Source organism: Azolla caroliniana, unplaced genomic scaffold (assembly GCF_043228905.1).
Source record: "Azolla caroliniana isolate FFs.n. ecotype wild unplaced genomic scaffold, voAzoCaro1.0.p SCAF_12, whole genome shotgun sequence".
Lineage (NCBI taxonomy): Eukaryota > Viridiplantae > Streptophyta > Polypodiopsida > Salviniales > Salviniaceae > Azolla > Azolla caroliniana.
Window position 1 is genome coordinate 957,684 of NW_028230447.1, and position 27,518 is coordinate 985,201.

Below are 27,518 nucleotides of genomic sequence, written 5' to 3' on the forward strand. Positions count from 1 at the left end.
TTTGCCCGAATGGAGTGCATTTCCGACTCCATCGCCAGATGCTAGGTGGCTGAATCGACAGATGTCGATGCTTCTTCGTAAGACGTCGGTTCGCCGGCGTCGGTGAAGAAAATTCCAGGAGAATACCTCTCCGGAGGTTGCGATAGTCTCTCCGATCGTCGAGGTATGATTGGACTGGTCGCATCGGGTATCGAGGTCGGATGGTCCGAAAGCGAATTATTCTGCTGTGCCGAGTCAGAGTTGTCCGAGTCGGTGGTGTAAGGTTCAGCTACCCGTGAAGCTGACCGTGTGTTAAGAGCGGGGCCTTCTTGAAGGGTCGGCACATCGGAAAATGTTACCCTTCGGACTTCGATCGGTTTTTCGACTGATGGATTCATAGCCGACTCGTTGAACACAACGTCCGAACTTCGAACGATTTGTCTGCGTTCGGGGTCCCAGAGTCGGTATCCCATTTCGCCGTCTGATCCATATCCAAGGAAAATGCATTTCCTGGACCGAGGTGCAAGTTTTCGGCGATCATCTTTCGGAATAAGGGCGTATGCCTCGCATCCGAAGATCCTCAGCTTGTCGTAATTCGGCTTACTGCCGATCCATAGTTCCTGAGGAATTTGAAGTCCTAGAGGTCTGCTTGGCGACATATTGATTATGTGTACTGCCGTGAGTAGAGCCTCTGCCCAGAAGCCATCCGACAGTCCGGAGTGTTGGAGCATGGAAACTATCCGTTCTTGGATTGTCCGATTCATGCGTTCTGCAATCCCGTTTTGCTCCGGACTGTGTGGTGCCGTAAATTCACGTCGGATGCCGCGTTGTCGGCAGAATTTGACGAATTCTTCTGATTTGAACTCTCCCCCATTGTCGGTCCGAAAGCATTTCAGTTTTCGGTCAGTTTGATTTTCTACCATAGCGAGCCAATCGGAGAAGATCGAGAAGACACGATCTTTCGTGCGAATTGGATAAGCCCACACCTTTCGAGTCGAGTCGTCAATAAAACTGACGAAGTAAGAGGCACCGCCGAGAGACTGATGCGGCATTGGGCCACAGACGTCCGAGTGGACTAAATCGAGAGGTCTCGTTACTCTTGGTGCTGATGTCGGGTGTGATGCGGCTGCTTGTTTGCCATACTGACAATGTTCGCAGAATTGATGGTCCGAGAAGGAGAGTTTAGGGATGTATCCGGCTCTAGATAGGTGCGTAATGCCGGCCTTGCTGAGGTGTCCTAATCTTCTGTGCCATAGTGATGACACAGGAATATCCACCAAAAACAGGTTACCCTCTCTGAGCGTAACATGTAACGGATACAGTGAGTGTATCTTGGGTCCTCTAGCAAGCAGGAGGTTCCCCCTGTGGAGTGTCCACCCTCCCGAAGAAAAACCGGCACGAATGTCGTCTTCATCTAGTTGTCCGACTGAGATCAATGGCCTTGAGAGCTCGGGTACATGTCGGACATTGTGAAGTACAAGTGTAGAGCCACCTGCAAGGTTGAGCTCTACTGTGCCGATTCCAATGATGTCACAGTGTTGCGAGTTGCCGACTCGAACTGAGTCGGAGTGACGGATCGTATATTGCCGAAATTGGGATTGATGAGGAGTCACGTGAAATGACGCGCCCGAATCTAAGAGCCATGTGCTCGATTCTTCAGTCGTGAGCAGAACTTCTGATCCGACTGGATTTTCGATTGATAGTATATTCGGGTCGTTTGGTAGCACATCAGCTGAGAAGCTGACGTAATTGATCTCCTCATGCCGGCCACTCTTCTTGTCCGATTTCTGAGACTTGTCGTTCTTGTTCTTGAGTGCACGGCAGTCAGCTTTGATGTGTCCGGGTTTCTTGCAATAGTCGCAGATTCGATTATCCCGTGACTGGCTCCGTCTTCGCTGATTGTTCGGCTGCCGTGAGGAATCTCTTCCTCGTATGTTTGATCGTTCTGTCGAACCTTGTACTACATAAGCGTCGTCTGTTGAGTCTTTGGCGAAAGACTTTCTCCGAGCTGCTTCGGTCAGGATTGCGCTCGTGACTTCGGAGTATTTAACAGCCGTGGTTGACGCGTTGCACACGGTTGTGACGAAAGTTTCCCATGATGAGGGAAGGCTGCTCATGAGTATCATTGCTCTGAGTTCATCCTCGATTGCCGTCCCCTGAGATGAGATTTGGGAGCTTATGCTTTCGTACTCATTGAGATGTGCTTGAACCGAATCTGATTCTTTCATCCGCAAGTTGTAGAGGCGCCGGATTAGAAACATCTTTGTTGCAGCGACCTTCTTTTCGTAAGTGTCCGACAGTGTTTTCCACAGTTCGAATGTTGTCGTACACGATTGCACCGTAAAGTATACCGATTCCGATAGGTGCATCCGAATCGTGGCGCGGACGATTCTGTCCAGCTTCTGCCACTCAATTGGTTTGTATCCTTCTGGAGGTTCTTCATTTTCGATGGGATCGATTTGCCCCTTGACTATGAGATAGTCCTGCATTTGCTCCTTCCAGAAGTTGAAGTTCGATCCATCGAACTTTCGTAGACTCATTTCTGACGAGCCGGATGTTGATGCCATCAAATTTGGTTTCGGTTGACGAAGCTCGGTTCGGAGTTGACTACGAACCTTGTTGGAGTGCAGCCGGTTGGCTCACCCGATATCGTTCTAGTCGGATTTGAACCCGAGTCGGTTCGGCTTCGGATATATGTATTGTTGAACTTGCTCGAATTGACTCCGGTAACTTGAGGGACAGAACCGACTGGTCTTCCCGAATGTTGCCGAGTCGGAGTGAGCCCGGTTCGCTTCCGAATATATATGCCAAATACCGATTATTGAAACCGATTGTCTGGACCGATTCTGCTTCGGGTGACTGCAGCGACGAGAGAGACGGATCCAACTGATCCTCCCGAATGTCGATCAGCCGGATGAAGCACGAATTTGAGTTGTTGTCTTGAGACCGATCTGCACCGAGTGGTTATAATGAGCGGCGAGCAGCGTTTGATGACCTCTTCGGATGCCGTTTAACCGAGTGGAGCACGATCGTGTCAATGTTGCACAAGGGGATTTCACCTCGAGCGGTTACGATCACAAGGAACAGAGTACAACCAGCTAGCTTACTCCAAGCGAAGATGATCTAACGCGATGAGATGCAAGCCTCGTTTTTCTTCTTCTCTCTTCTTCGAATGACGCAAGAAACCGAATGTTGTGCAGGCTGAGACGACGGCCGACAGCGGGTTGAAGGACCGAATGCTCTGATACCAGATGTTGGAGACAAAGGCCGTCAGTGCGGAAGATCAAATAGCATTTGATTGGGGTTGATACCTGCGTATGACAGTTTCTGAGATCGTGCACAGAGAGAGAGAGAGAGAGAGAGAGAGAGAGAGAGAGAGAGAGAGAGAGAGAGGCACAAAAGAGTCTTTCTATTCAATAGAAACAATAATACAACCAACCTTACAAAAAGGTTACAAGGTCACTATATGTAGTGACCGACTTAGGGCAACTACCATTTATGCTAATTACACAAATGGCCCAAACTTGATCTATTCAAAGGGATAGTGTGAATACGTCCATTATACACTTGTATTCGACATCTAGCCACGCAAGAGGATAGTTGGGTAAAGGTGCAAAGAGGTAAACATCGTTTTGCAAGTGTGGATTCTATGCAAAAGAAAAGGTTGCCTACAGGTAATAAGTTTATATCGCTTTCTATTCCGAATGCAGAGAAGGAACAAAACCATCTGGAAGATGAGGGTGATGGTCCATCTTCTACTAATTTTTCGAAGATGTTATTGATAGGGATTTGCAATTAATCTCGCTTGTATGTCATGATGATCTGATGCATGAGGATAAGAATAAGGTAGCGGAGCAAAGTCTCATGATCACAAACCTAGAGACTACATAGGAGTCTTACTAATTGGTGCCTAAGGTGATAGTCTTGCAATAAGATGTTAGGATGCATCCAGAATTTAAAGGTTGTATAACGAGATCAAGATCTAAGAGCATGGTTGTCATTGGTGGTAGTGCATGTGTAAATTATGAGGAAGAACATACTCGATTGAGCATACATAAGTTCATTGCAAACAAATCGACTAATAAGATAGTTGCTAAAGGCTTGAGAATTTCTACAGAAACATGTAAGCTGAAGAAACCTTCGGGGGGGAGTAAAAGTAAGGTTAAAAAACAATTATTATTAACATACGGACAATTATTATCACGAAATTGAATCCTTGTTCTTGTTTAAAACCTTTTGCCACAATTTGAGATTTATACTTAGGAAGAACACATCGGATGTGTATTTGCTTATACACCCATTTACATGGTAGTGCTTTCCTACCTTTGGGCAAAGGCAGTAAATCCCAAGTTTCATTTTTATGGATACTATCCAACTCATTTTGTATAGCTTGTTTCCACTTAGCATGATTACGGACAGATATTGCTTCATGGTAACATGAAGGCTCGTCGACATCTGATAGCATTACATAATCACCAAATTTACTAGGTGGTTTGACACGCATGGATCTCCTCAATCATGTTGACCAACAACAGTTTTACTTGACTGAGCACATGTAGAAGCATCTAAATTAATGGAATTTTTTGTTTTGCATTGACAGATAGCACAATATCCTTAAACATGACCTTTCTCACTTTTCCCTAAAGAGATACGCCTTGGTATTATAAAATCATAAGAAATACAAAAGTTATGTTGGATAAAGGAGTATACCAACCGACTCCATTGTGCTCACATCATAGCCGATTTGATGTGTACAAAGACTTTTCTCATTTTTACCTCCTATTTGGACTGTTTATGCATTTTATTCTCATCAAAAACAGCATCACTACTTCTAACCATAGTATGTGTATCAGGGTCCCATATGCGATATCCAAACTGCCCATCAATTCCATAACCAAGAAAAATACATTTTCTGCATTATAGTCCAATTTCTTTCTTAGTTGTTTTGGAATGTGTACATATGCGTCAAATCCAAAAACTCTAAGATGGTCACAATGAGGTGTCTTGCCTGTCCACAACTCTTGTGCCACTTTTGGACCTATGGTTGTGTTTAGGGATAGATTAATCACATGGATTGTTGTTAAAAAAAGTCTACCCAAAAACCTTTCGAGAGGTTTGCGTGGTGTGGTATAGAGACAACACTATCTTGGTTTATTCTATTCGTCCTCTCAACCACACTATTTTGGACAAATGTGTAAGGAGCTGTAAATTCTCTCTTAATGCCTAAATTCATGAGGGGTATACTCACAGCCATTGTTCGAACGTAAGGCCTTAAGCTTTATGCCTCTTTTCCAACTCAACTGAAACAAGCTATTTTCTGAAAGTAGGGTATACATCATCCTTTCCCTTAATCACATAAACCCAAACTTTCTTAGTGACATCATCAATGAAAGTGACAAAGTACAATGCACCACCCAAAGATCTTACGGACATAGTCCACAATAATCCGTGTGAACAAGATCTAATGGTTTAGTGGAGGAGTCAACACGGGCCTTAGAATAACTTGATACTCTCACATGTTTGGATGTTTATTGGTCTATATTTTTTGGATGTGTTTTGGACCACATTCTTTAAATTTACGAAATATTGTCCACAATTTCTACTTCATCTTTTGCTCATTCATAATTCTACTTCTTAATTATTACAATTCTACTGATTCATGTTTTGCTCATTCACAATTCTATTAATTAATTATCGGTTGTCTCCTTATGCTTTCTTTTTTTTTTCTTCTTTTTTTTGAAAGAAAGATACACCTTAGTATATTACTTGAGAAATGTACATATAGAAAACAGAAGGAGACATTTCATCTCACCTCTATTGTAATACAAAGGCTAATACCAACATCTGATCAAACTGATGATATCATACAAGAAACAAGTGGGGCACAAACTACAAGCTATGCAATAAAAAAGAAGGTATGGCATAATTCCACCTCATACCACAAGTTGTCTCCTTATGCTTTACAAACAAATGTTCAACTTTGCTCTTTGCTACTTATTATTTTTTATAACAATAGCATAAAGCATCTAGTCTGACTCTTATTGTATGTAGATACATATATTTGTGGAATGATTATCTTAATTTCACGCTTCTTATTCAGTCAATATATTTGTATGCTTATTTAGATGCAAATATCATAACATGCTTTAAGTGAAGGTACGTGATACATGTACAATTATTCTATGGCTATACCATATGTTTCTGTTGTTTGTTACTATTCATCATTTGCACTTTGATCTTACATAGAGGCTTGTGTCTATTAAAGATGTTGCATATCTTTTCAAACATATTACAAACCTACAAATAATGACATCTTTAATTTCTAGTGGTATATGAACCCCAAGGCAACCAATGACATCGGAAATGTAGTTTATGCACACATCTGGGTTGCATTGAATATATCATATGCAAAGTTACTAACACTATCAAAAGTTTCATTCCATTTCCCATGCTAATTTGGAAACATGAATTTCAAATCATTTGGGTTGTTACCTCCATTATTGTTCTCCATTACTTTCTTTCAACTTTTTTGCTTGTCTACAATCCTAGTGAATGTGGATTTCATCCAAATATTGAGGTTTGGCCAATTTCTCTAAAAAATGAGAATTAGACACCATGGATTTGCACATGGACGATAGTCTTCTCTTGTTAAAACACGAAAGATGGGGAGTAAATCAAATAGTTGGTTCGACACTTCTAGGTTTTACATTGGGTAATCCAATTCTAGTTTAGCCAGTAAGTCATATTCTAGTTTCAGCATATCCAATTTCAAACACCGATTAGGCACGGTGTGAAAAACCCTTCCTCGTATGCCCAAAACTGTCATAAGTTAGGCAAAATGCTTGGAATATATCTTGAACTGTCTCAAGGGATTGATAAAACTCAAAAGACAGTAATAGAAGATCAATCTTGACGATGAAGAGTTTTACAAAGCTTTGACTCTGAAATTTTGCAAGGTGTGAGTGCAAATCATGATATCAATATCAGTTGAGGAGCCTTGTATACACGTTAGAGGCAAAGCCTTCTCCCCACACAAATCCAGTTAATACACAAGTTATCATATTATTATTTGCCAAACTGCCATGCATTCAAGCAAGAGGTAATTCATTGTACACATCTCTGGTTATCGTAAATCCAGAGAACTCCAATCACAATGTTACACTGCATATATGAACATTTGGACAGGAAATGATCAACTTCATGTTCAAGTACGTTTCCAGTGATATTACAAGGAAACAGCTTAAATAGACCTATTACTCTCAAATGAATCATTTGTGACCGGAACAAATTTCTTTGTTACTGATACAGAGAACCATATTCACACTATCGTTTTATCAAGACTCGTACTTGTGGAAGAAGCCTTGAGCTATCTCTTTATGTAGAATATCCACACGAATCCTTTACTTGGGGAAAATCTTCTAATTAACTCTTGAAACCCAATCAGAAGATCGCAAATAGCTGTGCTATTTATATACAAGTATGTTCTGAATTGGTTGTTGGTTATAACCAGCTATATAGCCTGTAAGTTGTCCAACTACAAGGACAATTGTTATCAAACAATAAGAAACTAAGGTGAGCAAAATCACAACGAGAAAAAACCCACAATTATACCTGCTCATTTCCTCTTATCAGATAACAATCCTTGCCCTGCAGTTGGGCTATCTTTCTGCTGCAGCCTTGTTCTGGCTTTCTCCTGTAAAACCAAATGCTTTTTTACATACAATTCTAGGAAAGGATAATTGAACATTAATGGATTGAGATATTAAAAATAGAGAAAAATATATGGATATTGAAATTCGCATTAGTGAAAGACCAAAATGAAATACTGCTCTTCTGCAATTTGCAACATTGGCAAGCCTTGCTGGGCCTAACTATGTAAGCCCTTCCACTAGAATCAGACCCTCATAGAGAGGAAGAAAATGCTTTGGTAATAAATTAAATTTACCTCAGAATGAGAATCCCTCAACTGACTTTTGATGCGTTCTTGTAACTGCTTGATCTGTACGTGAAGGTGATCAGCTGAACCAGAACCACTATCCAGAATGGTAACGGATGCCTCGCTCCCCGACACATGAGTTGTAGCATCATCAGCATGTCGCTCTAGCCCAAATGCTTCAGTTATCTCCACCGATGATGTTGGCCTAGCAGTAGACAAGAAAGAAAATGGAGTCCCCCAATCTGAGGGTTGTCCAGATTCTAGATCATCCACAGGATTCACCACTGTGTGTGAAGTATCTTTATATGATCCTAGCGCAGTGGCTGCCTTTTCCAATACACTTGAATCTTGGGCCACAATCTCTTCTGGAAAAGCTTCAGGTGAGTCTAGCTCTTCAATTGTCTGCTGTCGACGACCCAAAACGTCATTCACATCTTCATCCAGTTCATCTATTGAATCCCAAAGGGCATCAACCTTGTTTTCTCCTCCCTTCTGAAGTGCTGCTTTCGCCTGTGTGTATACATGTCTCATTGACTCTTTCATCTGAATAGAATGAACATGGCTCCTTAATCCAGAAGTAGAGTCAGAGTGAGCTACTGGCCATGTACTCAAACTTGATACAAAATGTTTCGAATTATGAACCTCTTCATCTGAAAAGAATTGAGAGATATATATCCATATTCAGACAATGCTACAGCCACTTTACCAAAGAATCTACCGGCACAATCGCCATTTAATATATATTCAAAATCTTAGAGAAAGACATCAAGTGTAGCCTCAGCAGCAATAATGCCAGCATAATATATAGCCAATTTAGGAAAACAAGGCACAGAAATATGACATTTTTTAGATTATTATTATTGCATATGTTGATCTCTCGCATTCTTTTCCATTCACCACGCATATTATGATCTAAAAATTTCCAGGCATATAGAAGATATTTGTGGCAGGTATGACAATGATGCGAAGATAATTATTACAATATCCATTATTATTACAATGATACGACAGAACCAATCTGAGCACAATCAATAACACCACTGAAATAACTATAAATAGATACATTTATGATTGCCAAATATGAATCTAAGCATAACAAACCACTTTCAGCATGTAATTAATACATAAGCATATATTAACATTTTCCGACACTCTTTTTCACATGAAATTAAAATAGGCATATTACAAAAAAAAAAAAAAAAACCTGATTTTAGTTTCATTTCATATTCTAATTTTCTGGCAAGGTTGTCCTTTGCATCGAATGCTAGTCGAAGCTCCTGCATTTCCTGTTGTATATCATGTATCTGTAGGAACAGAAATCATAGGTTTAAGTCCTTAATCTTCTGAAATACTACCACAAAATCAATTCTAAGTGCTTGTTTCATACATCACTGTGTTTCTGGGCAAGCATTGCCTCAAGCTCTTGAATACGAGCATCTCGAGCCTCAACAGTTTCTGAGAATGTATTGTTTGCAACAGCCAGTTTCCTCTGTAGTTCTTCTAATTCCAACTCCTTTCTCTGTACAAGTTTGGCTTAGTTTTAGATTTATAAACGTCTCTGAAGAAAAGAAAAAGATAAACCCACATACCCTGCAGGTTCCTTCCAATGTAGCATACTGATTTTCACGGTCTTCCAAGAGTTTCCGTAATGAGCTAGCTATTTTGAAAGCGCTACTTAGTTTCTCTTGAGACTCATCAGATGCTCCTTCAAGCTTTTCTGCAGTCTCTTTCAAAGCCTGTACATATATTACATAAGCATTAGATTCTCAGGTTATTTATATTCAAAGAAGATTAAAAGTGAGAAAAGGTGGATTGGAGAAACCTCTTCATAAGATTTAAGTTGTGCAGACTTCTCAGCAAGCTGAATTTGAAGATCATTTACTGCTTGTTCCATGTTCTGAATTTCCAGAGTGTGATGTACCTCTTCTGCAGTATCTTCTGCATTCTTGCATTGTAGCTTTTTCTGCAGTTAAAAAGGTAAGAAAACGTTTTCTGTGTAAATACAGAACTTAAATCTTATTATGAAATCCACTGTAGCTGTACATTAGATGTTCTCTTAAACTTCAGTTTTATATCAGTGAAGTTCCAATTCGGATTTATTCATGAGCCAGCATCACCTATTAGCCCGTTCTATTAAGATTGTAAGAGAACCAGAATCATGTAGTAACATTTATATTAGCTGATTGGATTTGATGATGCATAGGTCTTAGTGCCACTAAGATCATATTTAATAGACATGTATTCTTATGCACAACATCCAGCTGACAGTAATCCTCAACATTAATAAAAAGCGCCAAGGCATAGCAATGGATCTATAAATTAACCCTGTGTTTCTAAACCATAGTACACGTTATAGATCATGATTCCTGACTTAGTACTCAGGATGTCTGATATTAAAATACAAGATTGCTTCATTTACTTTGTTGCGCGAGAGAAATCATTACCTGCAAACTTAGAATATTCAGTTCAAGCTCTTCAATGCGGATATGCTGTTGTTCCAGTTCACCCCGCATTGAGCTTTCAATGAAAGCACCATCCTCCAAAGCTCGATGCAGTTCTTCTTCCTGTTTTTCTTTTTCTGACTTTGTCATCTTGAGGTAAGCAATCTCAGAAGACATTGTGTGTAACCGATCGATTAATTGTAGATTTTCAACATCTACTGCAGTCGTTTGATGCTTCTGTTCTTCAAACAATGCCTATACAAGAGTTGACAATTAATAACAAACCCATAAGAAATACAAATACAACCTGAAAAACCACATATGCTTCCAGTGGAAGGAAAGTTCATATATAAATATCCAAGCTCTAAAGAACATACAATGGTTACACCATCAAAAAGCGAAATTGTAAAATAACTATCTGGAAATAGTAAGAATGCAGCCACTGAGGATATGGATAAATGTAATAGACCTCATATGTGCATTGATGATATACTAGGCATTCTCCATTTGAAAACCGTTCATGAATTGGACAGATAAACTCGATTCTCGGTTGAGTGAATTCAGATTATCCACAGGTGGGACATCATGCATGTAATTTAGTAGAATTGATAAACAGGCAATTCTAGGCCACCTTCAGAAATCCACCTGCAATTATTTGGATGTTCAAATATCACATATTTGCAGCAGGTGGAATATACTCTGGTAAGATTCTGAAAGGATGAGATGAAATTGGCTAATGTCTCTAGATGCCGAGGTTAGAAGGGCTAGACACCTTTATGTATATTTTATCACCTTGTACAGGAAAAAATAAGTAAAATGCGTGACAGCACTTCAAGTGCATCTTCTATTTCTATGAAAAATTACTTTTGCTGAACTAGGTTTAAACAAATTATATCTCAGCTTCTGTAATTGGAAAACATGGATATACCTTGGCTTCGAAAAGATCATTTTGGATCTTAGCGTTCGTGATCAACAGATTCTCAAACGTAGAATGCATCCAGCTATGTAAAGCAATAACCAAAAGTGTGTGTTGACGACGAGAAGCAAGCAAGTGCTCAAGTTGCAAAGCCCTCCTTTTCCACGCCATGTCCTCCCACCATGACAAAAAGATAACTCTTGCAAGCTGAAATACAATACAAGAAACAGATCAATTTTAGATGTTACTTTGATTGAACTATTTCCTTCTCATTAACATGCGGTTGACTGTCAATCTCACATTAATGGATGCAGGAAGTCTACGTGCCTGTAGTATCAAAACTTTTTGGGATGCAATTCAAAATCATTACATTCCAATCAGATACATGTTATACATTTGGACAAAACTAGTCCCATGCATGGTAGATAATTCCAACACTATCTGAAAGATTTCAAATAAAGTGATCATTCCTATTCTGATTCTTACAACAAACACAACTTTTACTAAATGATGTGGATTTTATTAGAAAACCTCTGTAAGTGAAAATAATATACCTAAAACATAGTGTCTTCCAGCCCATTAAAAAAATTTATTTACAACTGAGTAACAATAATCATGGACAAATAAATTTTTAGCAACTGTGAAAGATTAAACATTAATGGGTGCAGGAATTCTATGTGGCTGTAGTATCAAAACTTTTTGGGATGCAATTGAAAATCATTACATTCCAATCAGAAACATGTTATGCATCTGGGTAAAATTAGTCCCATGCATGGTAGACAATTCCAACACTATCTGACAGATTTTAAATAACGTGATCATTTCATATGATTCTTACAACAAACACAACTATTACTAAATGATATGGATTTTATTTGAAAACCTCTGTAAGGAAGTGAAAATAATATATCTACATTGGTGTCTTCCAGCCCATAAAAAAAATTTACTTACAACTGAGTAACAATAATCATGGACAAATCAATTTTTTGCAACTGTGAAAAATTAGACATGTACCTTCAGTGCTCTTCGCCTTCTGTGTGCATCTGCCTTTCTTTTTTTCTGTTTTCTACAGAAACAAAAAGATGGCTATTAATTGAATAATTCATTTACTAACATTATTTTCAGTATTAGGCTCTTACTTTAATGCACATAAAACATGGTGTTCTCGCCACAGAATTATGGCTGCCTTCATTAAAGCTTGGTTAGCTTCGAATACTGCCCTCACTTCTGCTTGCTGAAACTTTACATTGTGTCTCCAGACAACCAAAACCTGATGGTATATTTGATTTTGAGTAAATCCTCGATACTAAGAAATAGTACAACTTTACACTGCAATAAGATTATATTTTATCTAGGCAAACAGAAATTTTATGAGTTATTACACTACATCATTCTATTGTGTCAGACAGATATAGCAGCCAAACATCTTCATTTTCATTTGCTATGGTTATCAAGGAAAGAGAATTTGGCTTTGGAAAAGGGAACGAAAATGGATTTCCAAAATAGCTTTAATACTAACCAAGATATTGACACAGAAGAATAGCATTTACTCAAGTGTCTGCCAAGAGTATCTATGGGTTGGTTTAAATTTCATTAAATATCTGAGAAGCATAACCTTTTGCTCTTTTATTAATAGAAATATGCCTTTAAGAGAAAACACAATGACTTTGTCCTGCCTTCAGTTGAAGATTCCAAATATAGTGTCTGAAGGCCAAAGCTTGAGAAGCCTTTTTACGTCGCCTCATTTGCAAAAATTTGCACCAAGATTTCATTGCACTACGGCAACTACAAAAACTATTGAACTGCAAAGCTTTCTCTGTCAAAAGCTTCTCGTATCTCAGCACAAGTATCCCTTCCTGCCACCTGATGAACTCGCCAAAATTTAGAGTCAAAGGCAGAGATAGACCATTTTCGCTAAATACATGTTTTGAAATTTTGTTTAAGCCAAAGCCATACATGGTAGAGAAATGACATCAAAACTACCTGCAGAAAAATCTCCTTCGACGCCAGGTCTCCTCATATTCACAAGCTTTCTGTTTTTTCAACTTGTTTTCATGCGATAGACAAATGAACAATCGCCATGCTGCCAGGGTTTGTCTCTGAATTAACCTATTCATATGATCCCGAACACCTGATAATCTTACCTTCCTCGGCTTAGATAAGCAATCCATCCACCACATCCAGCTTTTAAAAACTCTCCTACAAGCACTATCTTGCCAAAACTCCTTGGCAACAACAGTGAGCTTTTGTTCATCGTCTGGACTGAGTTTTCCTATTTGTAGTAAACTATTCCATCTGCCAAATGCTTTACGCATACATGATTTTTTCCTCTCCTTCAATGCCTCATGGAACTTTTTGTCTGCAAGAACTAAAAGCAGCCATGCCCGACAAACCTCCCGCAGGCAAGCCTACATGATTACAGAAATTGTATAAATTCAAGTATTTACCATCCAAGAAAATTATCCAGGTTCAACAAACACAAATGAATTTCAATATTGTAGTGCAAACCTTTTATTTTTATGTTAATTAATCCAATCTCTACCTATCCAATGTGGATGGAAGTGAATAAGGTATTTTTCAAGGTATAGTAGTTCATTCACATCATAATATACAAATTGTCCAAAATTACATGGTCCAAAAGACATGGTATATCTGCTTTACTGGAGAAATGGAAATCTGTAGAACATTCTCCTTAGAACATTAACTCTTGAAGGAGACAATATGAGTCCTATGGAATAACACCCATTCTCCTCCCAATGTTCTTGATATATGGAAGAATAATAGTAAGATGGAGTTATCCTTTAGAAAAAATCTAAAAGTATCGTCAATGATGAGGATATTATTGTAATTCTAAATTTGCTATTAGCTCTCCTACAACAGCTACAATCCCTTTTGCTCATAACTATTGTAACTGCATGTTTAGTCGAAAACACTGCTTTATGTGTCTGTAGCTCCACATTACAAAGCACTTACATGTTTCTGTTTTAGTGGCGTCTAACTATATCTTCCTTCTGCCTCAAGTTCTCACTTCAATAAAAATGCCGAATCTTACTATAAATTTTGCCATCATCCTGGATGAACTCTCTAAGTATACTTTAATGCTTACAAATTTCTGATCTTACAAATAGTCTAAGTTTAAAGGGATCAGAAAGGGAAAAAGTATGCATTAATGTCAAAAAGAGACCAAACGAGACATTATATCTTAAAATGTTGTCTCATCTTTGAGAATGATAAAAGTTGCCTCTCTCTAATTTGCCAAACATGCATAGGTGAGGGGGGTGATGAAAGAGGCACAATAGAAATAAAAAAGCAATTAGATTGTAAAATCTAGGGTTGTAGTTGAGAACCAATTTCCAGTTAGATTGCAATCAATCAGCTCCTAACAAACTTTTTAGGTGTGTCTACCAAGTTTGAGTAAGCTGGAAATGATAAACCAACATAGCATTAGATAGAGTCATACCTTCGACTGCTGTGCTTGAGCTTTCTTCATCCAGTTAGAGCGCACAGCAGCTAGATGCATAAAACGCAATCCACGCCTACGACATTTGTCTTTGGAAAATGCAGATGCAGCTTCCTCATTAAATTTGTCTTCACGCTGCCTTTCTGCTGCTTCTCTTAATAAATATAACATTCTTCTTAGTAAAGGTCTTTTACAATGTTTTGCTATAGTTTGATTTCTTTTTTCCTACATAAGAGAAGCATTACTTGGTCATTGAGAAGAGAATATATCACTTTTCTCCAGATAAAAAATTGCTCGAACAAACCTCCATAATAAGAGCTTGAAGTTCTTTGCTATATTTATCAGCTTTTTGTTTCAGAGAATCTGCCTCTGCACAATAATTATGGATCTCGTCCTCAAGTCTTGCTTTGGCATTTAATGTACTCTCCAGTTCTGCCTAAAACCCAACCAAGAATCTAAACAAATGAGTTTAACATTAGATCCTAGAGCTCACAGTCAAAGTTGCTGATATGCTCCTAAAAAGTGCGTTTTCTAAAGATAATAAAAAAAGATATGATGTTCTGGCCCATATTAAAAACTGAAATAGATGAATAAATTATTAACAAAAACTAATCTGGATTAAAACAGAATGCTCCAAAAGTTAAAGGGAGAAATATATATGAAATATGTCTAATACATTGAAACAAGATTCAAAGTGAAAAGTGGGTCCATCACTGCTTTTATCATGCCTTCATTTCAAAAGCTCTTGATGTGTGGAATGAACAATGACGAGCATCTTAGAAAGAAAGAAAGATATAGTAATGCCTTCTATGAGGCCAAAGTGGCTTATAAGACCAAACATGAGATTAAAACTAAAAATGTTGTCTATCTCTGAGAACAAAAAAGACAAAATAAATGTAACAAAGTAAGTAAGAATAAAAATAACTAAAGAATCCTGTTATCTATGCATGTAAGTTTCCCACGTAACAAAGATTGTAATTTTTTTCTTCGAAACATCTCTAGCATAGGTCAATCCGGAATGGGGAGATCTCTGAAGTGAGGGAAGCACCTCCATGGTGGGAGATAATGACCTTTATCTATCATTGACAAGGATGGTGAGATCATGGTCCACAAGGTCAGGACATACATGCATGACAAATTACTATTGACTGATCTATTATAACCTCTTTGCAATGTATTGGTCAAGAGCCCACGTTTTGAGCCCTTGATTGACTTGTAGCATGAGTAGGACTGGTGGGGTTAAAGAAAGTTGTGATTGTTCTTTGTTGATGAGCTTGCATGGTTGTATTCATGTCCTTCAACAACTTCTCCATGTCTCTCTTGAGTTCAAGCAAGAATAGCCCCAATCACCATTGGTCTTCATATTCTGTTACCCTTTCATAGTGGGCCAAATCCTTGGTTAAAGAAGCAAAGGTATATTCCCCTTATTCAAAAAAATCAATGCAGTGGCATACATAGTGTTCTTCATATTCCACTCCCTGATGACACAAGTGTCAGATTCTTTCTTTCCAAAGATGGTTTTGCTTATCTGCCTACCTCAATCTACAGCTAGTGAGAAGCGGTTCACAGCTGCCCAATCACACTACGCAATGCATGAGATAGATGTTATTTCCAGGTCTGATGATGAATCCATCCTTGGATGTGTGTAAAAAAGGTGCCTTATATATAGTGATCCATCTTCCTACCAAGAGATATTGTGGGGCTGATCCATGTTCTTCCATTATCCAATTTGATAATATTGGTTCAGATCACTTTATTCTTTTTTCCACTTTGGTCATGTTCACATGGGAACAATCCAAGCTATATGAGCATGGCGATAGTGCATTTTATGCTTATGCCATGCGACCTAAACCATTGTTGCATTTCAACATACCAACAATGATTATATCCATACTCAGCAAGTTGTTCTGATGACAAAGTTGTAACATTGATTAACTTTATTTAGGGAGCTCCCAAAGCCATTGGATACTAGTCACTAATTGAATAATGCCTCAGTTGGCGCTGCTCCCATATCCACCTGATTTATACATGGAGCACCATCAATTTTCTCCTTATCATGCGAGCAATCATTGAGACTAAAGGTCTACCAAAATCTTTCTAGATATTTGCCGCGTGAAGACTCGGTCCACAGCTTCCTCAAGGAGAAGATTCAGTGTGACAAGTGTATCAAATAGCCACAATTTAGTTTGTGGATCTTGGGATTGTATATGTGCACATTGTCTTTCAAGAGCACCAAGGGTGCATATCCATGAGAAAGTTCAGCACATGCAACCTCTCGTAAGGAGAACTGAGGTCCTGTGAATGTTACCCCTAGGTATGTGTAGGATCATATGTACGCCACCTTTTCCTCTTTCAAGAAGAATTTTCGTTCTGATCTCTTAACCATGCTTGAGAGGCATTAAAGACCATCAATTTGGTGTTATCTAGGTTTATCGACAAATCTTTTTCCTTAAAAAAATGATTAGAAAGCGTTTACATGTCTTTGTAGTTCCTCGAGAGAGTCAGAGATCAACACAATGTCACCAGCATATAGTAATATCTGTATACCTAGACCAGGTAGGCGTGCTCCCAAAACTCCCAATATCTCTATATAATGCAATACCTCATCCATATAGAGACTGACAAGAGTGAGTGATAGTGGCCATCCTTGTTTTACTACAATCGTGCTAGTTACAGCATTCAACAACCCATCAAGAGATTGCACTTTTCCTAACAAAGATTCATATAGTGCATGGACTCCCCATTGCACATCTACAAGGACACCAAGGGCTTATAGCCTCTGTATGAGCCAAACACACGGTCAAAGGCTTTTTAAAAATCCACAAAGCAGAAATAAATCTTCTTTTTTATGAGCTCTGCCATCTTTGCTAAGGGCTCAGAAGGTCAATCTGTGATCCAAAGTTATGAACCCCTTTCGAAATCCTTCCTTTTCAGCTGAACAGAAGCCATTCCTCTTGCCCATGCATTTAATTCTGACTCTACAGCCACGTAATGCCAATCATGATTGTCCTATATTAGCTCAGAATCATGGGGTTTCCACCCTCGACAATTGGCACAATGGTATGTTCTGTACGGCTAGGAGGAAAAGAAAAGAAAGATATATATTGAGATCTTTTAAGAGGACAAAAATAGCCTATAAGACCAAACCAGATATTACAATATAGATCTATTAAAGATGTGTGCTGGCAACGGGATCAACGTGTCATGGATGTAGCTGAAGTGTACACCTACCAATCCATCGTGATCTTGGGCCTTCCCAAATTGTAACTGATTGATGGCATTTCTTACATTTTGAGGAGTGAAAAAAGTGGCTTCTAGTAATTCCACCTTTAGAAAGATATGTGACTTTACTTTTTGCTTCTCTTTATCCTTTTGCATTACCTCTTTCAAAGCTCTTTCTATATCATCTCTCATTCGGTTCAACTCTTGTATTATCAAACGGCGTAGAGATTGCCTTTTTCTCTCTTCAAGATCTAATGGAATGTGTATTTGGGGTGCCTTGCACATCCTCCAAACATTATCCAGGGTGCTCCCATCCCATCCTTGTATTCGACAAAAATGTATGAATGAGAGAAATTAACTGTTATATGAACATCTTCAAAAGACCAAAGCCCTTTATGAGACAAAATGTTATACCCATGTACATCTCATATGTTATGTCACCTAGAGTAAAACAGAAAAAAAAAAATGTATCTAAACTAGCTAGGTAGCCCATGAAGTTGCAAAACTGTGATCGATATCCAATGTAGAAACAAATCATAGTACATGATGCACCATAATATTGAGCATAAAAGGTACATAATAAATCTAGCATCAGTACAGCATGAATGGATCCGCATGAGCACTTGCATCTCTTAACATCATTTGACCCAAACGTCCTCCTTAGTGAAGTATAAATGGCATCATGTATCCTTGGATGTAGTACATCCATCTGTGAAGCATTGGGTGGTGTGATCTCTCTGAGGGCCGGTTGCAGCTAGAAGTTCTCACATTGCTTGTAGTCCAGAATGTGTTGACGCTCTACTGATGAGAGACTCTAAATGTGTGGATCCATAAACTCTCAACATCACTGTTTCATCTGCTTCTAAGATATTTTCAACAATATCCTCTGGAGAACAAGACTGAATGCAGCTATTTGCAGGGTTTGTGAACATTGACACATTCATAATATTAATAAAGTTCCTAAAAACACGCATCTTGTTTTGTTGAAAATTTACTGCTACTCGTCTCTGTCTATTTACAGGAAGTGTTGGTGATTCACTGTTTACAATAACTTTGCATAGCGCCCCTTTAAGCACATGCTGAAGCATATATGCACACGTAAGAAAAGGTTTCCATTCAAGAGTAACAAGTTCCTCGTTAACCTACACAAAGAGAAGAAACAGAAAACATAAAAGGCCTTGTGATAGTTCTTGTACAGATTATTGACCTGTAGAGAGTGCTTGTTCAATTGTCAAGAATCCTATATTCTTGTGCATCCTGGAATCAATTGTTTTATTTGCAACCATAACCCGTTTTAACAACAGACAAATTGGCAGTCATACAATAATTCTCTGCGTATCAGTTGGGAATATAGTGTTTAAGAGAGATAGGAAGCAAAAATGAGAACATATGCAGCTTGCACAGCTAACTATGTTCTGACTACCTAATGCAGCCATCCACTTATAAAGGAAAGAGTAACAATGTTATCACTGCACACCTGGAGGGATACTGCCTGCATTTCTGCATCCTCTCGGGCTTTTAAATCATCAGTTAAAGTACAAATTTTCAGTTGCAATGCAGAACGTTCTTCCTCAAACTCTTTGACACTCTTGTGAAGTGCCTGCTCCAGCTCATTCTTTTCTTTCTCCAGAGCAGTGGCTCTGCATGTAGTAGGACTTGATTAATAAAATGTAGCTGAGCATTTTATCTTAAAATGTAGCTGTGCACTTTATCTTAAAATGTAGCTGTGCACTTTATCTTTGTCATGCATAGCTTCATCTTCCTAAACCAAATATAACAAAGTGATTTATATATCCTGAGTTGCAAATACCTTTGAGCCAAACGACGTTGAAGTTCAAGTGTCTGTTCCATGTCTTCATGGAGTGCATTCAATTCCTTTTCAGCTCTCTCTACATTTTCATGGTTTTGCTTCATGTAAAGCTCCAGTCTGCCTTCAATTGAGCATATTTATAGGATAGTTACTTGTAAAACAAGGGATAGTGCCATAGGAATATGCAAATATGATTTAAATAGAAAAACCTAAGATTTAGACACAGAAATGTATTTCTTCAATCTGATATTCAGCATGAGTCAGATATCATACCTTTCACGAAGTTGTTGATTTATTTTTTGTAACCGTTGCTCTCCCTCTATGTGAGCTTCAAGATCAATTTGCAATGCGGCAACTTGGCGACGGAGTGTTGCAGCATCTGATGCAGGAGGCACCATTAGCCCTTCAGCCCTTAAACGTGGTCCTATTCTCAAAATTGAATGATGTTGTGTCGCTGATCCTGCAGAAGCATTTGGCATTATTCCTTTCTGATTAGGACTACTGGAAGATGACTTGCTACCACCAGGTCCATCCTCAGCTTTGGTGGTAGTTGCTTTCAGTGGATTTGTCTTCGTCATCCCCATGTTGCTATTCATCACAAGAGTGTTTCCCTTGTGAGGTTTAGCCATGCTACCTGAGGTTGACGGTGCTCCCATGGTCTTCTCAAGAACTGCCAATGTCCATGCTGCTGTGTAACATGTAGAATAGGAATCTGATATAGGAATGCAACAACTAAGGAGGCAAACAAATTTCAAAAGTAAAGAATCATAGCATGATTATCACATTTGAAATCTGGGATGGGACATGAGTGGAACTAGGAACAGAGAAGGATGCAGGGATTGCAGGCATGCACAGAGTAGAAAATGCTAATATACGTGTGTGTTTTGTGTCTGTATACATGTATAAGCATTTGTGATATGTTTGTGTGGATGTCTGGATATAGTGAATGCAAACATAAGTTGCTAACACAAAAAAATGTGAAAAAATGGTTAAGATAGAAAAGGAGTGTTTACTTTCAGGTGTTTGGACCTTTGTGACTTACTTTTATGAACTTTTTCTATGTTTGATATATCATCCTTAGCCTGATCCCTCAGATATAAAGCAAAGAAGTAACTTGGGGCTATGCTGTAGATAGATGGCCCATGCCAGCCATCTAATCTGACCCATCATTGTCACAATATGTCAAGATATCATTCAGCTTACAGATACCTGTAAATTAAACCATAGCAATCTCAAAATATTTCATATAAGCCATATTTTAGTTTCTTACTAGTTAAGAAGACAGAGCATAAGCTTGACAAAAGCCAAGAATCAAAACAAATTAGAATTATGCGATCCCATTAGAAAGAGGGAAGGGATCAAATCTTCTGGTCAGAAATGATTCACTCTCATGGACAATGACTGCATGGATGTCCTAGTATAATGTTGTTTCTTACAACTGTAGCTCTTTCAAAAGTAGATTACGTTTTAGTTTTAGTTTATAATCAACTCAATGACCCTTTCTAACTTACGTAATACTTTTGAGTCTCATAGGCCACTTTGGCCTCTATAGAGCATGTTTATATAGTCTTTCTTTATTTTCTTTTTCCTAATCCTTGCATTAAATATAATATACTGTGTAAGTATTCAAACCTCAGGCCAAAAATAGGACCTAGTTAAATGTAATGTGAAATGCCTATATCAGACATCACATCCCTGAAAAAGTAATAACATCTGAGAGTTGTCTCCTTTTCTCCACGCATACCCAAGGAACAATGGCCCAACATGTTTATATCATGAAATTAACACATGATCATAGAAAACCATACAATATTACCACCAGCATGTTTATGTCATGGTGGTTTCTTGAAGTACTTTTTGAGCAAATTTGGGTCAAGCAAAGGATCCCACTCGCTCCCACATTCTATGGTCTATGCATCAATGAAATTGATGAAATAGTAAACAAGGCTGCAACAGAAGAAGGATTGGATGGTCCAAAATTCATGCATACGCTTATTTTTATATATACTTCTATATGCTGAGGATGTCATTTTATTCTCTATAATTTGGATGATATATAACACTCGATGTGTTGGACGCATTCTGTCAAATCAGTGGCTAGCTGTTAGCATGGACAAAACAAAAATGATGGCAATAAAGGCAATACAACCAAGACACTACCCCATTTTACATACAAGGGAGAACCATTAAAAGAGGTGCAAAGCTTCAAAAATCATGGTATTGATGCCCCATTGACGAATAGGTGGAGGGCATGCTATGAATCTAGACTTCAAGCGAGTTGGAATAATTATTATATGCTCAGGAATCATTGCAACCAAAATGGTACTCAAGGATGAGAAGTCAGATTGATGCTATTCAATGCTATGGCGGTCCAAGTGTTGCTTCATGGAGTGGAAGTGTATGGTGGCACTCTCTCACTTGGTGCACGGGATGAAATAGAGAAAATTCAAAAAATGTTCTTACGTAGACAATTGGGGGTAAAATCCTCAACACCCTATCCTATCATGCTATTAGAAACAAGTGTTCGGCCCATAGAGGTACTAGCCATGCAAAGAGTATATATCACAAAAGTCAAGAATATGCCTGAACATAGATTGCCCAAACAAGCTTGGGACATAGGATGCAAGGTACAAGAGACTAATAGCAGTAAAATCATCTCGTCTGCCTATGTGCTTGACATTATGAAATGGCTTAAGAGATGAGGAGTAAAAGATCTATTAGAGCTCTCAAGTGATTCTATGAAGTTTATGATCCTTGAGGATAGAGTACTAGAAGCACTAAGGATGAAGTGGCAAGATGCTAAAATGTCAAATTTGGCATGTTACATTGCAAATATTAACCCCCCAATATTGGCCCCAATACAAGGAAAAAATGCCAGAAAGTATCCAATTGCATGTCACTACCCCCATGAGCCTTGGCTCTCGGAGAGCCTTAAGACTTCTTCAAACTCGCTGACACAATTTAGTTTTTCTTTATGCAAACATGAAGATATGCAACGTATGCAATGACAACCTATTGGAGGATGAATATCACTTACTGCATGTTCAGTGTATAAGATAATTCGCGAGAAATATGATGACTTGTTAGACAGGGATGATAATGTGAGTGTCATATTGAAATGTCCACCAAGAAAGGCGAGCACATAGTCCGTGCATTACTTTACATCGAGAGTTTTTACCACAGAGTAGTAGAGCCCCTTGTAAGGAAGGAGTCACATACAAGATGATATGTTGATTTAGTCCCATAGGTCAGGTCAATCTTGGCCTCATTGTGGACGATAAATATCCATTCTATCATAGACATACCATAAAGTGTCTGAAGATGTCAAGGTGTAACCTGCATAAATCACTATAATATCTGCATATCACCCCAAAGTTCTAAGTTCCATGATGCCAACATTATATGACGTAAGTTGTTTTTCAAGATCGTCCCTTCATAAGTCTCTCTCATCTAGACATCATTCATTGTCCATCATGATAAGGATGTGCTATACAAGATTAGGAAAGTCAGTGTTCAGATATGTATCTTTTTTTTAAACATCCAATTGTACCAGAAGCTTTGGATATTTTAAAATAATCTTAAAAACCTCAGGATAAGGTTGCATTACCAAAAAGAAAAAGCATTGATTACCTTGGAGAGATCAAATGATCTTTACTTGACTTGACATGTGACGGCTTATTCTTCTAACAACTCTGGATAAGAATCTGCCATGTATTGTGTACAACCATGAGCCATTTGAACTTATAAAAAGCATCGATTATCTTGGCCTTAAGAGAGTGAATGAATTTCATATTTGCCACTTGATGAGAGAAAGAGAACTTGCTATGCATTTGAGAACAATGGAGAACAAAAACAAACATTGAGTGTTCAAGTTACACATTCTGGTGACATCAATGCTTCTATATCTTCAAAGTATATCCTGATTCCTTTCACTTCCTTTTGTTCATGAAGATATATGCATGAGGCATGTCCTTCCATGCATAGGTGAGTTGGCATGCAAACCAATTGAGACTAAAGGTTGTCACAATACATATGCTTCTGGACCTCATACTATTGAGTGAGTCATGGTATTTTTACCAAACTTCTAGATTCAACACACATTTGAGTCTTAGTTCAAACATATCATCTAAACCCCCATGTTTTTGCCAAACAATGCCAAGAACACATAATTAAATCCTCTTCTGGGCCCTAATCCTAATAAAGAAGTAATATGCTTTTACAGAGAAAAAAACAGGTATTTCATGGATTTTTTATTGTGATAAGATATTGAGTAAGGTTTAAAAATACAACTCTGTACTGTAGTTCTGAGATAGCTGGAGAATCAAGAGCTCGTCAGAGAAAATAACAGAAAATGCTTTGAATTTATCAATAGCAGTAAGCAAGGAAATCCTTGCTCTGTATCAATCATGGAATGCCTCGTAATAATCATGATAACAATCAAAGTTGATGCATTGTTTAACTAGAATGAGCATTTTCAATCATGGCATGGTGCGAAAACAAATTTAAGATCCAATGAAAAATGAGGAGATTATAGATTTCCCCATTTTCATAGATTTCTGGTCAGATCACTATCCATCTCTATATGTGCGTGCATGTATCTGAGTCCGTGTTTCTATCTTAGAAGTTGTTAAACATGCATATGTATGTGTGTGGTGCTCTATACTCTTGTGTACACGCACAAACAAATGTGTGTGTGTAGCAAGAGAGAGAGAGAGAGAGGTATACAGATATGGCGTTTGTAGTGGTGCTCTCCACTCCCATGCAATGAATCGATCAGAGACACACAGGCACACAGAGAGACAAAGAAGAGAAGAAGAACGAATACCTGATGGAGGTGCTTGCGAGATGGAGAGAAAGGGCCACAGACAGACAGAGAGTTAGTTAGTTACGTGACTTAGTTTTTATTTTTACTTGGATTCAACGAATTCTTCAGTCGAGAGAGTAATATGTTCTTCTTCTTCTTCTTCTTCTTCTTCTTCTTCTTTCTTCTTCTTTCTTCCCGGAATAAATGAATAAAAATGCCGGTGAAGAAGGCAAAGAGCGTCCACCGGAGTTTATTTTCTTTCAATTCTCATTGGCTTCTCTCAGCTCTCCCGTCCGTCGGCCGATTAAAAGAGACACCATGCTGCCCGAATATATTGTGCCACCGAGTTTGAAGCAGAGACCGAGCTCATCTGTGTCCGTGTCCGTGTCTGTTTTCATGTCCTCGTCTGTGTCTATGTCTATGTCTGTGTTTGTGTTTGTGTCTGTGTCTGTGTTTGTGTCTGTGTCCATGTCTGTGTTTATGTCCATGTCCATGTCTGTGTCTGTGTTAATGTCCATGTCCATGTCTGTGTTTATGTCCATGTCCATGTCTGTGTTTATGTCCATGTCCATGTCTGTGTCTGTGTTAATGTCCATGTCCATGTCTGTGTCTTTGTTAATGTCCATGTCCATGTCTGTGTCTTTGTTAATGTCCATGTCCATGTTTGTGTCTATGTCCATGTCCATGTCCATGTGTATGTCACTGTCCGTTTTGTGTATGTGTCTATGTTTGTGTCTACACATGTGTGTGTGTGTGTGTGTGTGTGTGTGTGTGTGGGTGGGTGCACGTTCTGGAGACGTGATCAGAAATCTTGAGATATGTATGTGCAAGAGACATACGGCTTCATTAGGTTTTCTTCCCACCCGAAAGATGGTCAATTTTGGGACCACACACTGGGCTTGAAAAGTAACTACCCTCCGTCGATGCCCTACATGACTAACCCTTGAAAAGGGGAGGGGGGGGGGGGGACACTCTTGACCTTTCGCACCATGTCGTGGCCATCCGTTGTGTTCATTTGTTTCTTTTATTTTACTAATTTGTCCTTTTGCCATTTTAGGTGTTGGCATGTACTAGAGGACTGCTTGCACTACATGCCTTTCTACGAACTACATAACAATATTGTCATGTTGATATGTACTCCCTTCAAAACCCCAAGCCAAAGAGCCACCACAATGTGAAAGGGGCCAAACCTTGTTGTAAAAAGCTATAAAAGTTACTTTCGGGCATTTTCTAGCTCTTCTTTCCTGTCAAGTTTTTTTCTCTTCCTATAACCTAAGGTTGAGCTCTTTCATCCCTCTTCCTTAGTCTTTCACTTAAGTGAGCAGATTGATTAAGGTTAAGCACTAATTAGTTATAACTTAATCACTCCTCCATTTGTATGTGTGTTGAGAACTCTTATATGGTTGTTATATGGTTGGCATCAACATGCATATTGTTTACTTATGTGTGTGTATGTTTACTTCTTTTTAGCCTCTCCTTGTCTCTCTTTAAGACTTAATTAGCCTTTTAAAAAAGAGTCAACACTAGGAAGTGTGAGTGAGGGTTGAGCAACTAAAGGCTCAAGCACATTGACAACCACTCTTGCTCGATTCACTACCAATAGGATATACAACAGTCTAAATCCTTTGGCTTGCAACATCAATGTGGAAGTAGAACTTTGTTGATCAATATATGTGCTCTCGTGGTGTGCACCATGATATGACACAATGCTCAAACATGTCTAACACTTCACTAATAGACTCTAAAATTCCATGTGCTCAAATATATGCGCAAGTATACCCATAGCCATCATGTAGATGTCATGTATCTATAAGTTTTTATATATCCACTTCATGTTTTTGTTGTGGATATTATACCAAAATTGGACCTACTTATTGACTTGTTAGGCATAATAATGTTTGGTTATGGTCCATGGATATGTTTACAATGTGAGAGTGCATTCAAAATTGGAATTATTGAAACGTGTGGAATGTTTGATTGCACAATATACATTTACGTTGTATTTGTGATAACGGTTGATGTTGTGCTCTTCATTGCCTGTGTGGTGATAGGTGTGCATTGTTTATTGTCAGTTTATTCAAGTGGGATGTCTATGATGAATGGCTTTGTGCAAAATAGAGTACATGGATGTATGACAAGAAAGCACATCCTTAAATTCTAATTATGAGCAAAGTGTTACCTTTTCCATGAGTTATTGATATAGTAAGTGAAGGATTAAGCCTTGAACATGGATGTATATCTCAAACAATTACTGTTTTTCTCTACTTCATATAGTTGAATTGTTTGTTGACCCATATATTAGATATATCACAATGGAGTGGTTGGAAAGAGCAATTAACGCATTACGACATCAAGGGTAGTAAAGAAAGGCAATGACTCATGTGAAGCAAAATGGAGTGAGAGCAAAACAAAGATGTAAAGTTGAATATGCTTCTTATAAACATGGGGAGATATTGTGTACGTGAAAAATAAATTCTATTTTAAGCCCATAACTTTAGGTTTAGAGATAACATTTGAAGATAACAAATCAAAATCATCGCACATCTTCCACTGCTTAGCAATAGACAATACAATATATTTGTGTGTTTAGAGATAACATTTGAAGATAACAAATCAAAATCATCGCACATCTTCCACTGGTCAGCAATAGACAATACAATATATCTCACACAAACGAGTGGTTGGTATGTCACATCATACTCATTGTTCCCATTCATAGCAAGTGTACTGAGATGACTTTCGAAGATGTTGATTTTGTTAACTTATAATACTTTGTTGACACCATGAATTGTGACCAATTTGGAAATTGTCGTTGACATATATTGATGTCAGTATTTATGGAGATTGAGATCACACATTTAACAATTCAAGGCGTATATTGTCAAGTGTACATGAGACATGAGTGAAATTCGTGGGTGCAAGACTTGAGTTGAGTGAATATGAGCATTAA

At 38.4% G+C, this 27,518-nt stretch overlaps 1 protein-coding gene across 2 annotated transcripts; it reads right to left on the reverse strand.

Moving 5' to 3' along the window:
* Positions 1-6,842: 6,842 nt before the first annotated feature.
* Positions 6,843-20,420, reverse strand: LOC147856728 (uncharacterized). 2 transcript variants are annotated; one of them, XM_087328353.1, is made up of 18 exons: positions 20,038-20,420; positions 19,765-19,881; positions 19,432-19,594; positions 15,037-15,168; positions 14,733-14,957; positions 13,256-13,680; positions 12,955-13,135; positions 12,412-12,548; positions 12,287-12,338; positions 11,285-11,479; positions 10,360-10,611; positions 9,738-9,878; positions 9,505-9,651; positions 9,303-9,434; positions 9,120-9,219; positions 7,925-8,565; positions 7,591-7,672; positions 6,843-7,513 (listed from the first exon to the last, which is right to left on the reverse strand). In XM_087328353.1, the coding sequence occupies exons 1-17, from the start codon at positions 20,418-20,420 to the stop codon at positions 7,595-7,597; spliced, it is 3,501 nt and encodes a 1,166-aa protein (XP_087184479.1). In that variant the 3' UTR covers positions 6,843-7,513; positions 7,591-7,594. The 2 variants fall into 2 exon arrangements, with proteins under 2 accessions (XP_087184479.1, XP_087184480.1); XM_087328354.1 differs by having other exon boundaries at positions 19,765-19,885; positions 20,038-20,177.
* Between the last annotated feature and the right edge of the window lie 7,098 nt (positions 20,421-27,518).

Bases quoted from the DNA above. Each gene is read 5' to 3' on its own strand.
- LOC147856728 (XM_087328353.1), bottom strand. From the start codon at position 20,420: ATGGGAGCACCGTCAACCTCAGGTAGCATGGCTAAACCTCACAAGGGA. The intron at 15,169-19,431 runs GTGTGCAGTGAT...GTTGGGTTTTAG, and splicing joins TGCAGGCAGTATCCCTCCAG to GCAGAACTGGAGAGTACATT. The intron at 8,566-9,119 runs GTTTTTTTTTTT...AATTCTTTTCAG, and splicing joins TGAAATGAAACTAAAATCAG to ATGAAGAGGTTCATAATTCG.